General features: G+C 36.1%; 1 protein-coding gene and 1 long non-coding RNA gene across 2 annotated transcripts; one reads left to right on the forward strand and one right to left on the reverse strand.

Moving 5' to 3' along the window:
• Positions 1–2,403: 2,403 nt before the first annotated feature.
• Positions 2,404–3,280, forward strand: LOC108975709 (the record flags this gene model as incomplete). Its single annotated transcript, XM_018944402.1, has 2 exons — positions 2,404–2,623; positions 2,729–3,280. Coding segments are annotated over exons 1-2 (630 nt in total), but the record flags the coding sequence as incomplete, so codon positions are not given.
• A 3,200-nt stretch (positions 3,281–6,480) lies between these two features.
• On the reverse strand, positions 6,481–8,682 carry LOC108975710. Its single transcript, XR_001993886.1, has 3 exons — positions 7,431–8,682; positions 6,878–7,357; positions 6,481–6,804 (listed from the first exon to the last, which is right to left on the reverse strand). It is a non-coding gene; the product is annotated as an uncharacterized LOC108975710 (long non-coding RNA).
• Positions 8,683–15,020: the final 6,338 nt, after the last annotated feature.

A 15,020-nucleotide genomic window follows, 5' to 3' on the forward strand; every position in this document is an offset into this window, starting at 1 on the left:
CTAAAGCTACAACAACAAAATTTGCTTAACACAAATATTGGTAGTCGTATATCTCCAGTAATAACAATCACATTGCGTCATACCATGGCGATAAATCAATAATTAAATACGTTAGAGACATCAGATTTTACCTCCGAAAAGGCATAAGAAGGCGTTGAAAAATTGGAGGACTTTTTGGTGAAATCACATATCACGGGATTCAATAGATCGATATCCCAGCTGCTAACTTCTGAAGCTAGCGCTGTATGCTTTAGGTTGAACATATGTAACTAACATTGTATAAGCTTTTATGAAAAAAAAAAACAAAAAAAAGATCGATTTCGACCAAATAAAGTACGTACCATTCGTCTTATATTTTCGGACTTTAATCGCGCCTACTTCACTTTCCAGATATACAGCTTATCGAACTTATGGGTGACTTCATGTTGTATAAATCGGCCAATATTTGAGTTTTCTTTAGGAAAATTAAAAAACATATTTTGCTCTTAACATTGTATAGATGCAATTGGGTGAAAACTTGATCTAGCTCGTTGGCCGGTATGATTTTGAATGACCTCTACGTCTGCATAACGATTTCCTTTCATAGGCAAATGCATTTTTTCAAAAAGGAAGAAGTCGCACGGTGCCATATCAGGTGAATACGGAGAGTGGTTAATGGTTCAAAAATTATTTTTCGTTAAATAATCGGTCACAAGCGTCGATCAATGAGACAGCTTTTTTGGATGTCAGCCAATTTGTGCGGAAAAACCGTGCACACACATTTCGAAAGCCCAAATGCTCGGTCAAAATGCGATAAATCGATGTTTTGGAGTTGTTCAATTCCATTTCCATGAATTTCAATAATGATTTTGGCTGATTTTTAATGAATTCACGCACAGTTTCAACGGAATTTCCGGTGATCACGGATTTTGATTGGCCCACATGTTGATGTTCATTTAAGTCCTCACGACCACTCTTGCACTCTGCTACGAGATAGGCAATCATCGCCATGAACGTGTTTCATCAATTGAAACGTTTCTGTAAAAGTTTTACCAATTTAAAAAAAAAATTTAATGTTAGCTCTTTGTTCGAAGCTCATTTTCGCACCGATAACACAAACATACTGACACTTAAAACCAATAACTTCACTTCCAATTCATGAAATATGATGAAATTCTCAGCGGGCAATCGATAAGGATAGCAGATTCTAACGCACCAGTCGACATATAGATTGCGAAACCAGGGGGCGCTAAATTCAGAGAGTCCTGTTCACTTTGAACCGCATCGTGTACATATCACATATATAATATATACAATTGATTACATTCCGATCTTCTGGTTGAAGTTTTACATTTTAAGGTATTTTCCTGTCTTTGATTCTTGCAAGTTACAAGGGTATAAAATGTTCGGTTGTACCCGGACTTAGTCATTCCTTACATGTTAGTCTTAATTTATGGCCCTCTTCTCTCGATTCAACTGAAATGCTGCCAAAAATTTTGTCAACCAGCATGAACCGGCATACGCACAAAATAACGTGAGCAAATGGGATGTCTGATCGCTAAAATTTGCATACGATTTCATGCGGGTACATTTTTTCACTAAGTGGTTTGTCGTTGACTTACCATAGGGTCGTGGGTACTTCCACGTAAGATACAGATAGTAGACGGCTCGGGTTCGTTTACCATAGGATCAGTATAGCAAACCCCATGTCATAGATAAATTGATACGAAACGCTTTGATTCGAGAGAGCGCTGGGATAACTCGCATTTTTTTATAACATTTACCAATGATACCACTGCTGGAAAATATTGGATTGGGTATTTAAAAAATAACTTTTGGATATTTTGCAATTTCCACACTACGACATAGGTATGCAAATAGCGCGTAACCGATATTATTTTTGGGTGCTTCGTTCCCTAGTAGGCCTATATCACCCATGTACAACATAAAAAATATATATGTATATATTAAAAATAAGTACCAATACCATATAATATTAACATGTCACATACTAAAAAAAAATCATATATATATATATATATGTAGAGTAAAGTAACCCGGCTGTTCGAAAAACCTGATATTAAATATATCAGGGGTAAGTCAAGTTTTTATCTATTTTATTAGATATATGGCGGCTCAAGGAAGTATAGACCTGATTCTAGCCATGTTAACATACAGATAAGGCATTGTAAGGGAAATACTCACCCCTATCATGCATTTCGACTTGGATTGAAATTTTCTCCGTTTGGCAACTTTGGTATCATGCGTTCCGTTACCGTTCAGTTCAACTTCGAAATTTACAATTCTTCCTATCATGCATTTCGATCGTAGCTCCGTTCTGCTAAATTGCAATTTTGTTGGCGGAGAACTTTTTGTGTTTTTTTTTGCTGCGAAAATTTTATTATTTGCGTGATTTTTTTTTTAATTTTCTAAAAATGTAAGTAAAACCTGTATTTAAAAGTTATAAAACACACGATATTTCCAGTTTATGCGCTATAATGATGTTTTATGATATGCTTTCAGGTCAAAAACAACAACACCAAAGCAATATGGAAAATTGGCAGATATGATGGAGAGTAAGCAAGATATAGCCAACGATTTTCACCAGCGTCCTAAAGAAGATGTGCAGGCTTTTTGGAAAAAGGTAGCATCAAATTTAAAAGAAACTGGTCCACCATCAAAAGACTCAAATGCATGGAGAAAGTAAGGAATTGAAAACGAATTTCTAAAAACTAACGTTTTGTTACAGGTTTGGATTGACTGGAAGTGCTATATTAAACGGAAGCTAACTAGCAATAAGAAGGAAATGATGAGCACAGGGGGAGGTCAATGTCGTTTACAACGTTTAAATCCACTTGAGGAGAAAATTTTGCGCTTAACGGGGTTGGAAAGGAGTACAAGTGGAATAAAGAATACGTACGATTATGGCGATAGCACACAAGACGCAGCCCGAACCTCCGAAATAGACATTTCGATACATTCAGACGATGTGCCGTCAACCAGCAGAGCTAGCAGCCATAACAGAGAGAGACGATCAGAARAGGAGAGCGCTGCATCGTTACTAAGGGAGCAACAAGATCTGCAGAAAGAGTTTTATGCCGGAACAAAACTTCATTATGAGCAAAATGAAAGAAGCAGTGACATATTTACGACGAATGAACCGCTCTCTAGAAGTGTTGGCAGACACTGCAGTAAAGCAGCTTCAAGAGCAGCACGACACAACAAAGTAGAAGAACAACTGCTAAAAGAAAAGTTGGATATAAAAATGCAAATGCTAAAATTAGATCCCATCTATAAAGACAAAATTTTTTTTATTATCTTTAAGCAATTTGAAAATGAATTGTATTTTTGTGTAACAAAAAGTGATTTGCTCTGAATTTTATTCTTAAATTAACATAGATAAATTTTGAATTTAAAGAAAAACATGAAATATTGAAATAAAATTTTATACACTTTGAAAAGAAGAAAGTATGTTGTCACGAATACGATTTGCTGTTGAAGTAAATTCAGGGTCATTGCTTCGTTCACCTTCCTTTTGACGGCTTTCATTATCAAATTCTATCGAGTTCAAATCTTCTACTTTGTAGAAAATGCAAATATTGTGTAGTGCACAAGCACTTACACATTTATAATTTGACTCGCTTTTTGAGGCGAGTAATGCAGCTCTCGAGCTCCCAACAAACATCGAAAGTGGTTCTTCAAAACACCAATCGTTCGCTCTATAATATTTCTTGTTTTGGAGTGCTTTATGTCATAATTACTTTGTCGACTGCCTTGACTTACGGAACGATATGGAGGCATTAGCCAAAGTTGTAATGGGTATCCAGCATCGCCTTGAAAAAATAGCAAATAACTATTTTAAATTGTCTAAGAAACATACATATATACCTAAATACCTAACAGCCATGTGTTCCTTTCACCTTCACGATATCGTCGTTCCATATAGCACCTCAGTTTGCGCAATCCCCATACATGAGCGTGAGCGTCCACTGTGGGCATAGCTTTCTCTGCATTATTTGGAGAAACTTTGACAGCTTTTTGACAGGGTTGACTGTGCCATTCCAACATTGTGGTCTGCGATAACTCCATTCTGGTAGCTGCCTTCCGCAAAAAATCTTAAAGTGGATACTACAATGTTAAGCGAAGATAAAGAGGACAAAGTACTTACCGTTGTTTCTCCGCAAACGTATCTAGGACATGCGGCCTTATTCAGACGAAAGTTTTTTTTGAATCTAAATAGGTAAACAAATTGTAAAAATATTGTCTACTTTCACGTGCAATTACTTACAGCCCGTCATTCATCTGGAAGGGATCGCACATATCTCGTAATCTTCTCCTTTCAATAATCACCCCAGCATCCTGAGTTGCGCTGCTCTCCTTCTCAATACGCTTAATAAAAATAATAACAATATACAAATTTTACTTTTATTTATTTTCTTTGAACAACAGTAATTTGTGTATTTTTGGTTTGTTTCACATATTTCAAGGCAAACAGCTGATTTCGAAAGAGTTATAGCTCTTCCTCTTCTTCTTTCAATCCAACTGCAACGCATGATATCTAATTTCGACTCCGGCGGAGCGGTAACTGAAATGGATGATAGGGGTGACTATGCCTGAATTTCAATCACATATCCCGAAATTTTCGATCAAAAGTCAACTATTGGTACTGGGATCCAAATATTCGGTACCTCGGGGCTTGAACACGTTTTGTTGGATTTAAACTATTTTTGATCATGAGGTGGTGTATTCACTGTTGGTATTATTCGTGCAAAGTTTAATCCCGTTATATTAATTCATTTCATTCATTAAAAATTTGTATACTGGAAACTCAAAGAATCAAGAGAGATTTAGAACTGTGCTATATGGTAAGTAGGTACGGTTATTGTCGCTCATTTTCACAATGTGACATCGAAATTGGAGGATGGAGTCATGTGTAGAAGTTCACGTAAGTGAGGAAAGTTCTCTGATCGCCATTCACTTGGGAGTGGCCAGGAGTCCGGTCTTTGAAAAAGTATTCTCTGGGTAGCCTAAGAAAATCGGTTTGAAATCGAGCTAAATTGAGAAGGTTCTCTGCAGGGTTGTGCGCTGGGTTTCGCACCGGCACGTAAAAAACGCACCCAATGAAAAAGAACAACAAGCCTCGGACGAGAAACCCCTCTTTTGATGACGACCATGATAAACGAATTAAGGACTATGATTTAAGCTCCTGCACCTGGAATGTGCAGTGCCTTAATTGGGAAGGTGCCGCTGTCCAGCTGGTTGATGTTCTCGCTAGAGTGAAGGCTGATATTACCGCCGCGCAAGAAATGCGATGGACGAGACAAGGGCTGAGACGAGTAGGTCCTTGTGGCATTTACTACAGTGGCCATATAAACGAGCGCAAGTTTTGTGTGGGCTTCGTTGTGGGTGAGAGACTCCGTCGGCGAGTACTATCAGTCACTCCGGTGAATGAACGTCTAGCCACAATCCGCATCAAAGCGAGGTTCTTCAATATATCGCTGATTTGCGCCCATGCCCCGACGGAAGAGGAGGGTGATGTGACCAAAGATACCTTCTATATTAGTTCAAGCTTTCTTAGTTCTGCTTTCTCCCGAAGGAATCGAAGCACATGGGTCTGGTGGTGAACGAGGGCAAGACGAAATATCTCCTGTCATCAAACAGTCATAACTACGAAATCGTAGATAATTTTGTTTATGTTGGAACCAGTATTAACACCACCAAGAATATCAGCCTGGAACTCAAACGCAGGATACAGCGGCCTGGACGTTGATAACAACTGATGAGTCAACGTTGCCAGTTTTCGAGAGAAACGTTCTGCGAAAGATGTATGGAATTTTGCGCGTGCCACGCCCGTCGTCCAATTTGTACCCTGGTCCTTGTTAAGTCTCGTCGTACCATCTTTTAACGTCTCTGGCGCATTTAATTATTGATTTATCGCTTTTTTAATAGTTTTGAACAGTGCCGTTAAAGGGGGATTGAACGTGGGTTTCATTCGATTTCATTTTTAAACTATAGGTAGGAGTCCTTGTAATATACGTGTTGAGTGAATTCGGTTGTTGTAGCTTTAGTAGTTTAGGATATATATATAAGGTATATTAAACTTATTAGAGGGCGACGCCATGCTCACTTTTCCCTTGCTTAGTTATGGCACATTATAGGTTTTCAGTTAATGGCGATTTGTGGGCGTGGCAATGGTCCGGTTGCGCTCATCTACGAACTCGAATTTTTTTTGTACTAAGAAACCTACATACCAAGTTTCATCAAGATATCTCAATTTTTACTCAAGTTACAGCCCTCTCTGACCCAAGGGCGGACAAACAGACAGTCGACCGGATTTAAACTTTCACTTTCATTTATATATCTATAAAGCTACAGTGCACGCTCGATAATCTGACCTAATTCAAGCCAAGGCAGTTCACATTATCGAAAGTGTTCACATTATGGAATGAATAGGATAGTACGTATTTATATATTGGAATTCACATTTTATTCTTGCTTTCATTACATATACATTTTTACGTAACACATATTATACAAAATCTAGGTTTTATTTGAAAAAATCAGTCATCCTTTCCGGAATCCTCTGTGTTTCTAAAAGTTGGAGCACAGCATTCTCTCTTAGACGTCTTAGTACATTTTCATAATTTGGATCGAGGTCTTCATGACCTTGTTGAAAATTTCAACTGCTTCAGTCTGCTTAATTTTCTCCTCTACCTCCGATACGCTGCCTTCATCGGAATCGTCTTCTTCTTCATGCTCGTCATTTGCATTAGCATCTTCAATATCTTCGTTCCATTCATGAACGCCTGGTAGCGTTAATTCAGCCTAAAGTGGTTAATAAGAAAATCATTTTCAATAACCTGCATATCTTTGTGCGATTCTGCGAAAACGAACAAACCTGAACATTCTAACTGTTAAAGAGATCGACGGTATTGCTCATCAAGGCGCGAAGTTCAGCTCCCCATTTTTCTTTTAAAACTGCGAGCGGAACACTATCTTCGGGATCATCATCATCTCCCTAAAATTTAAAATATTTTTCCAACAATTGGCTGATGTTACTTCGCTGACACGATTCCAAGCGACATCCAAAAGATTTATAGCTCTTCGTAAAGTAATTTTTTTCATCGAATCGAGTAAATTGGAGTTTGTAGCTGCTATTGAGGCTAAAAGGCTGTTTCTGTAATGTAACTTTGTGGTCTTTATGGCATTTTGATCCATTGGTTGGATCACCGTTTGGTGGCATAAACATTGCCAAAATTTGTCCATCCTCCGTTGCCAGCTGAGCTTCATTTGAGTGAGAAGGAGCGTTGTCGGTTAGGAGTAGAGCATTAATTGGCAAACCTTTCTCCTTTAAAAATTACGTTACCTAAAAAACAAACTTAAAAGAAAAAAGTTAACAAAATACAAAATAAATCCTCAACTGTGCTCTCTTTTCCATACTGGAGACGTACGTTTTTTCTGGCAGAAGTTTTCAGAATAAGCCTGACTCATCAGCATTATATAACTGGTCGTTACACAGCTCCAGTTCGGCCATTTTAGCTCTAAGTTTTTCCTTAAATGGATCCACTAGCTGAGGCAGCGAATATAGTTTTTCGCCGGATATTTGCAGCAGTGAAGCCATCCATCACTAGCGTTGAAGTTAGATTCATTTTCCTTTACTTGTGCATGCAGTACTTTGGCCTTTTCTTTCAACATTAAGGCACTTACTAGCCAGTTTTTATTCCGCATTTTGATAAACAAACGATAAAGAGCTTTCTCCATTTTGGGCAGCTCTGAAGGACGCAGAGTTCTTCTTTGTCCAGGTCCCGAGTATGTGTTGTTCCCGAACTTTAAAATCACTTGTTTTTTGCTTTGATTCCACAAATTGTTAATTTAGCAACATTATATTTTTCTGCTAAGAACGTCATAGATTAGCCTCTTTTTAAAGAATCGAGAATATCAGCTTCTTGCTTCAATGTCAAATAAGGGGGTTTTTTTGAGTTCATTTTTAACAGAAAATCTAAAACGAAACACTCCACGCGAATACAAAATTGCAACTGAAGTATTCTACGCATTACATGCAATACAAATGATAGTCTTATTCTACAATTAGGGGATTCCCCAAATTCAGAATTAGCTGAGATCTGTGTAAACTACATTCAAATACTTTAACGTCTTTTGTTCATATTATAGAGCCTTTTGGGTTTGTTCACATTATAGAGTAGTCAATGCATAAAAAAGTCTGTTCACATTATAGGGTGTTCGAACTATGGAGTGTTCACATTAGCGAGCGTGCGCTGTATATCTATCTCGATTAGTTTTAGCTGATACTTGCAACCGTTAGGTGAACAAAGCTTTAATACTCTGTCGCAACTGGTTGCAAAAGTGTAAAAATATCACAATGTGTATGCCAATAATAATAACCCTCTCATGCCCGAATTAAAATGGAAGGAGCTAAAAAATTTTTTAGGACAGATATATATGTTAGTCTTAACTCATATATGAAGTGATAAGAATGTCAAAGTCCTTAGTGTCCTGGTTAGTTAGTAACAGGATGTTGCCCACAGGAAACAGCATTTTTACAAAATTATTGTAAAACTAAACACCTTTCTAATGACTAATTGTGATGTTGACTAACGATATTGCCTTTATTTTTATGCTGTTCCCTTGGCTTACAACAAAACAGCTATTTTAATCTTTTTAAATACTTTTTGCTTAAACGCCTTTTTTCGCGATATTGACAATTTCTCTCTACGAAAAACGCCTACTTATGAACCGCTGTATAGCCTACAATAAAACAATTCACTGTAAGCTTACACAATACATCAGAGTACATAGTGTAAAAAACCGTGTGTTATAAAATTGAAATAATGGTACTTAGAAGCATATATATACAATCGGGCATGAAAGAGATAAGTACTTAGATAAGTAAATACATTTCTTATAACTAATTTAACAATTCAAAATAAGAAAAAATAACAGAAAAACTAAACAATTCATGCCAAAGTTTGCAAGAACCCAGTTTTAAATAATAAAAACCAATTAAAAAGATGAAACAAGAAGCCGAAGAAAAATGAGGTTTTAAAATTATTTCCAAAATGTTGTTTCTATGTGTCAACTTTGAAGATACTTTTTTCTAAAAAATCCTACACATGCCAAGCATATAATATTTTTGTCTTAAAATGAAGTGTACTCTGGTTTCTATTTAAAAATTTAAGGGCGAAAAATATACGAATCCTAATACATAATGTTAGATTATCATTACTGTTGCTATTATTACAAAGTTTATAAGGGCTGAACTGCTTCATACTATCAAATAATAATTGTCCTACACCTATTCTGTGACAATTGCAATCAAATTCCCTAACAAAAATTTTTTCTATATACTTTAAGTAATACAAAAATCCCTGAGGCGGCTTAATCAAATTACACCTGTCAATTTGCCTTTTCTGCGTAAGGAGGTATTCAACTGAAATCTCATTTCCTTTGCAATTTAAGTCCTGAGAGCAAGTGTGTGCCCTAAATATTTTTAAATATAAATATCCACTAAATTATGCAAATGCATTGCTCAAAGTTGCTGTCTAATACTAGCCTATTGAACGAATGTTCTGTTCGTGGAAGTCCTTGAACTCTTGCCACGAAAAGTCCTGCATTAAACGGTTATTATTTTCAGAATTTCCTCCATCAGTTTCTGTTCCCTAAGAGCTCCTGATACCAAACCTAAATTTCTTTGATTTCCCATTTCCCTCCTGAGCTTCTGTTGTCACGGATGCTTATAGCAATAAATTATTATTACTATCGAGTATCATTAACAGTATTTTGATAAGAAAACTCTTCCATACTCATTTAAATAATTGAATTTGGACTAAAACCGTTTTATAATTACATTAACATTATAATTACCGGAACAGCATCAAGCCATAGGTTTTTGCCCACTTCATTTTTAAGAAAACTTACCCATCACATGCAAACAGATGTTTTATTTTGGTTCGTCACACAACAAAACGACTCAGCCAAATTAAGTCTTATATATAAAAATTAAATGCCTTTTTTGTATGTCTGCGCATTGCTCCCACACTACTGCACGGAAAGACGAAACAAATTACACGGGTATTCCTTTAGTCCTGGAGAAGGTCCTAACGATGTCCTTTTTTGAAAAATTACCCTCGATTTTGCAATTTATGAGTATATTTACAACTCAAGAACAGCGGAACCGGTTTTTTGATGAGGTAGCTTGCAACCTCGAGACGGGCATAGGCTACTTTCAATCGTCTTATGTTCAAGGTCAAAATAATTCATAAATAAAAAATTATATTTCAAAACAAAAATGCAAAATAAAATCACACAGCTACTGGCAAGGTACAGTGGTTTTTGTTTACATACATGCGTACATGTACATATATGAATTATAGTGAAAGTTTTAACTGAATAAGAAAATAATATTCCCGAAGCATTGCACAGAACAATATCAAGTCTGCGTTCTCTTAAGTGTAGTATCTTGGTTTTAGCCGTCGACTTTGCAATTACATTCGATGAATGTTGGATAAAACATTACCATATGATTAGATATAGGGTGTGAGAGGGGCCCTTATCTGCTCTACTCCTGCACTGTTATTTACTATATTCTTTGGGGCCGCGATTTGAAGGCACCGTTGGAAAGAGGAAGTCCTCCTGATTCAAAAATATACAGCGTTATAGGTACCGCAAACGCTTAGTTTACGAGATATTTCCTTAAAGTTCAAAGATTCACCACATTAAACACACTTTATTCACAGTGTATACATATCTCGGGATACAATAGACCGATTTCGACCAAATAAAGTACATACCATTCTTCATATATTCCTATATCGGACTATAACCGCGCGTACTTCACTTTCCAGACATACAGATTTTCGAACTTATGGGTGACTTCATGTTGTATAAATCCGCCAATATTGGAGTTTTCGGTAAGTATTGAAAGATTGAAAGCCAGTTGTTTAAGTATACCATATAATCGTAAAAAAGAATATCAGTTTCGCCATATATTAAAATTAATAATAATTTGCAACCGCAATAAATGTTGGGTGTTTGAATTTAAATGCCCAAAAGTTCTTATTTTGTTCGACCTGGCCACAGAAAGTATTATAAAAACGCTTATTTTGAGGTTCTCTCACGCTGGAAAAAGTTGGGCATCCCATTATCCCTGCATTGCCAGCTGACCATTTATTTGGTATGTCGGGGTTATAAGTTATAAATCGATAAAAATATCACTTAAGGTATTTAAATAGATTATATCGAATCATCAACAAGCCGAGGTGTGGTAAGGCGAACAAATGTGGTGGTGGACAGTGTCATCTGAGTGAGATAACTTACACTCGTGCGGCTAGGTGTTTAATCAGATTGATCGCAATGCTGCCTAGTAAAGCTCCACTGCCACTCGGCAGGAGTGTCGATAAAATGCGCGAAATAGAAGATTTTTGCACGACGAAGAGACTTTGTCGCTGGAGTGCTTTGTTAGAATGGGGTCAGAAAACGTATGGACCATTCCTATGTGTCTTAAGATCTGAACGGTGTTATGATGGCTCTACCTAATGCAAGTGTTGCATCTAATCCAAATGGTGTTATAGTGGAATCTTTTGACGCATACGCAGCTGATCTTATAATTGTGCCTTTTTTAAGGGGTAAGGTGGGTTTCAGAAGTACAAAAAAAGGAATGATATTTTTTAATATGAGCAGTAATAAAGACATTTCAAAAATATAATATGGCTACCAAAAGTACATATTTGAACAATGTCTCCTGAAATTTTGATATAAAAATATCGAAAATTCAACCGTTGAGACCTCATCTCCTTGGGTGTATCACAAAGAAGTGCTCCCGCCGTGGACAGCATGACTTATAATTGATTCATTTAAAATTAAAAAACCAAAAATATTCAATAAGCATATAAAAATTTCCTGTTTGAGCGATGGAAAAAAATTAAAAATTTTAAATTTTTCTGACTTCGAACATAAAATCTAATTTTTTGGTAAAGATTTCGCCGGTTTATGACTTAAAAAATAAGTTCTAATGAAAAAAATTTTCGGTCAATAACTAGATAATGTTATTTTAAAGATGTGTACACAATTGAAACTAGATCGGTCTTTTCAAGAAATCGTGTCCACCGACTTCAAAAACGAGAAGAACACGTTTAAAGGCGGTGCATTTAGCCTAGATAACTCCGAGCGCACAAGTTTTCAAGGCTGTATTTCCGAAACTATTACTCGGATCAACTTGAAAATTTAGGACAATATTCTAGAGATATTCACCTAACCCCGTAATAATTTCATTTATATGAGTGTGTAACTATTGCATTCGACTAACTTACATCATATATACGTTCTTTGCATCATAAACATCCACGGAAGTGTTCAACGACTTCAACAGTTTATGTAAACTACCTTCTAAACTTCAGTTACTTTCACGTTATTCATTCAACAGTGCTATTCAGACTTTTTTTATATTTAGTGTGAACAATCAAGATAAATTTCGGGTTCCACATAAATTTTGTGGAACATGTGTGAACTGCTAACAAAATTTTCAGTATCGAATGGGACAGAAAATATGAATATACAAAGAAGTGTGGCCCAAGCGGAAATCACTCTCTGCAGGCGCTAAAAATGTTAAAAGTGACTCTTTTTTGAGTTATGATTACATTCTTTTACCACAATTGCACATAAATCACGGCCCTATAAAATTTGTAAATTTTGTAAAAGCTATGTCTAGAGATGACAGTGGATTTGTATTTCTGAAGGATAAATTCTGAAAACTCAGAGATCAATTATTAAAGGTGGAAAAACCAAATGATCAGGAGAATGGAAATGATCCAAGATTTTTTAGAAAACCGTCATTCGGAAAATTACGAAAACTTTATAAATGAACATATAAAGCTCTGGGGTGTAATATGTCCTTATAAATACATTTGGATTTCTTTCCGGCAAAGTTATGAGCTGTGAGTGACGAACAAGATGAACGATTACACCGGGGCATTTCCAAATAATTACGAAAAAAAGTATTCTTTTTATATTAAGCAATAATTTCCGTAAACGTTTATAAACACTTGCGGTTAAAAAAAATGTACCATCCTCTTTGTAGATCTTGAGCTACATATATTACTGTAAATTTTAGAAAATTTCTATTTAACGCGTAAAGTGATCTTCTCAGCAATTAGTAACTAGAATTGTTTCTAGTTCTATTGTTCGGATAACAGGGATGTTTTAGTCCTCCTCGAAAGCCAACTGAGAGAACAGACAATTTACAGCGGCGGATAAGTTTAAGCGACTGCTTCAATAGTGCACTTTCTATAAAGGCGGGGTACAAAATGTACATTAAGTGGATTCATGTGTTGAAACCATTCGCCAACACCTGAGAGGTGTGGGCTTATATGAAAAATGCCCTGACAAAAAGCTAACCAACCAACATTGGAATCTATATTACTGGTAACAGATTATGTGGTCTGACAAAAGCAAATTTGATATATTACGGTCAAAAAATTTGGTTTACATGTGCCGTTCAGGTAGGGAGAGGTTCCAGGATAATTTTTGTGGTGAAAAAAATTAAAAACAAATCATTTAAGGCTGCTTTGGCTACCATGTTTTGGGAAACCCGTACCTTCTTGATGGAATAACGAATGCTCAGAAATACGCGAAATTGGTTAACAATTTTGAGTATCCGCAATTGAAGAGAGCTATTCTTATACGGGTCGCCTCATTTTCCAGGTTGACTCAGCACCACGCCGTCGTGCAAAATGGTTTATATTGGAAACAAATCTTGCATATTCCATCAATTTTTTCGCGAATTTTTAATTTTCGATAGCCAAAAAGATTTAAAGATCTAAGTATCTAACGCGGGTATTGGCCTGGAAACTCGCCTTATTTAATTCCTGTTGAGCACTTATGACACCTAATGAGGTATTAAGTTACACAACAAAAGCTAACAAATAAAAATCAATTGATAAAGATTTTATAACTTATTTTGTGTGGTCCCGTTATAAGAAATCAGTTGAGGTCCTAGTGAATTCCATGTTTTCAAGATTAAGGCAGTTATTGAGGCTAAAAGAGGAACGACTCGGTATGGAAAAGCCTATTGTGAAGTCTACCTTTCCGCCGTAACTTCACAATGTTTTCTTTTAATTAATATTAAATGTCATGGAATTCACATTTTTGTTAATTTTGTTTTTTAATTAATTGTGTATTCCTTATGTATATGTAAAAACTAGAGAGAAAAGCTTATTTCTGGATAACTAACACTAACTGGATAAACAAATAAAAATTAAACTAATATACTACTTTTATAAACAGATTGCTCATGTGACATTAATTTAAGTATTTTTTGATTGAACGCGTATGTGTTCAAAAAGCGAAAGTTAAATTTACGAGCTTCTCAAAAATCTTTTTTTTTTTTTGAGATGGTATCCACATGAAAACCTGACGTCGGGCAATTTCTCATCTTTTAAAAACGCGCTTGAAGAATTAACGGTTAACAGCCATGAGAGTATTCTTTTTTCAGATGTCAAAATTTTTCTTGTTTAAGAAGTTTTTAATAAGTAAATAAGCAAACTAACGCAAAAACTTCCAAAGACGCCAAAAAATGTCAATCCAAAGATTAATTGTTCGAAAACCACCCAGCATAGGCTGGTACCAGTTTCAAAGTTGGAGCCCATCATTGTCTGGAAATCTAGATTTGAATCCATTGGACTATAGTTTGTAGTCAGAATGGAGAACGTGACCCGTCGAGTACCACACAGAAATTTGAGAGTCTCAAAAGCTTGGATTTCAGCGGAGTCGTCAATACCAAAAGGAAACCATACGTGCTGCTATTGATCAATAGTTGTGTTTAAATGACTTAAGCATCTCCCCGTATGTATACGCCACTCCACCTGGGAGAAACTGGCGCACCCTAGCAAGACAGCTTAATACACCACATCCGATGGCACAATATACTTACATCACCACACCACATCAACACAACTCACCACACCTAATTGTTATAAATAAACTTGCTACCAAAAGAAAAAGCGTATATACAGACATCTCCTTTTTAA

Source organism: Bactrocera latifrons, unplaced genomic scaffold (assembly GCF_001853355.1).
Source record: "Bactrocera latifrons isolate USDA-ARS-PBARC rearing strain unplaced genomic scaffold, ASM185335v1 scaffold_686, whole genome shotgun sequence".
Lineage (NCBI taxonomy): Eukaryota > Metazoa > Arthropoda > Insecta > Diptera > Tephritidae > Bactrocera > Bactrocera latifrons.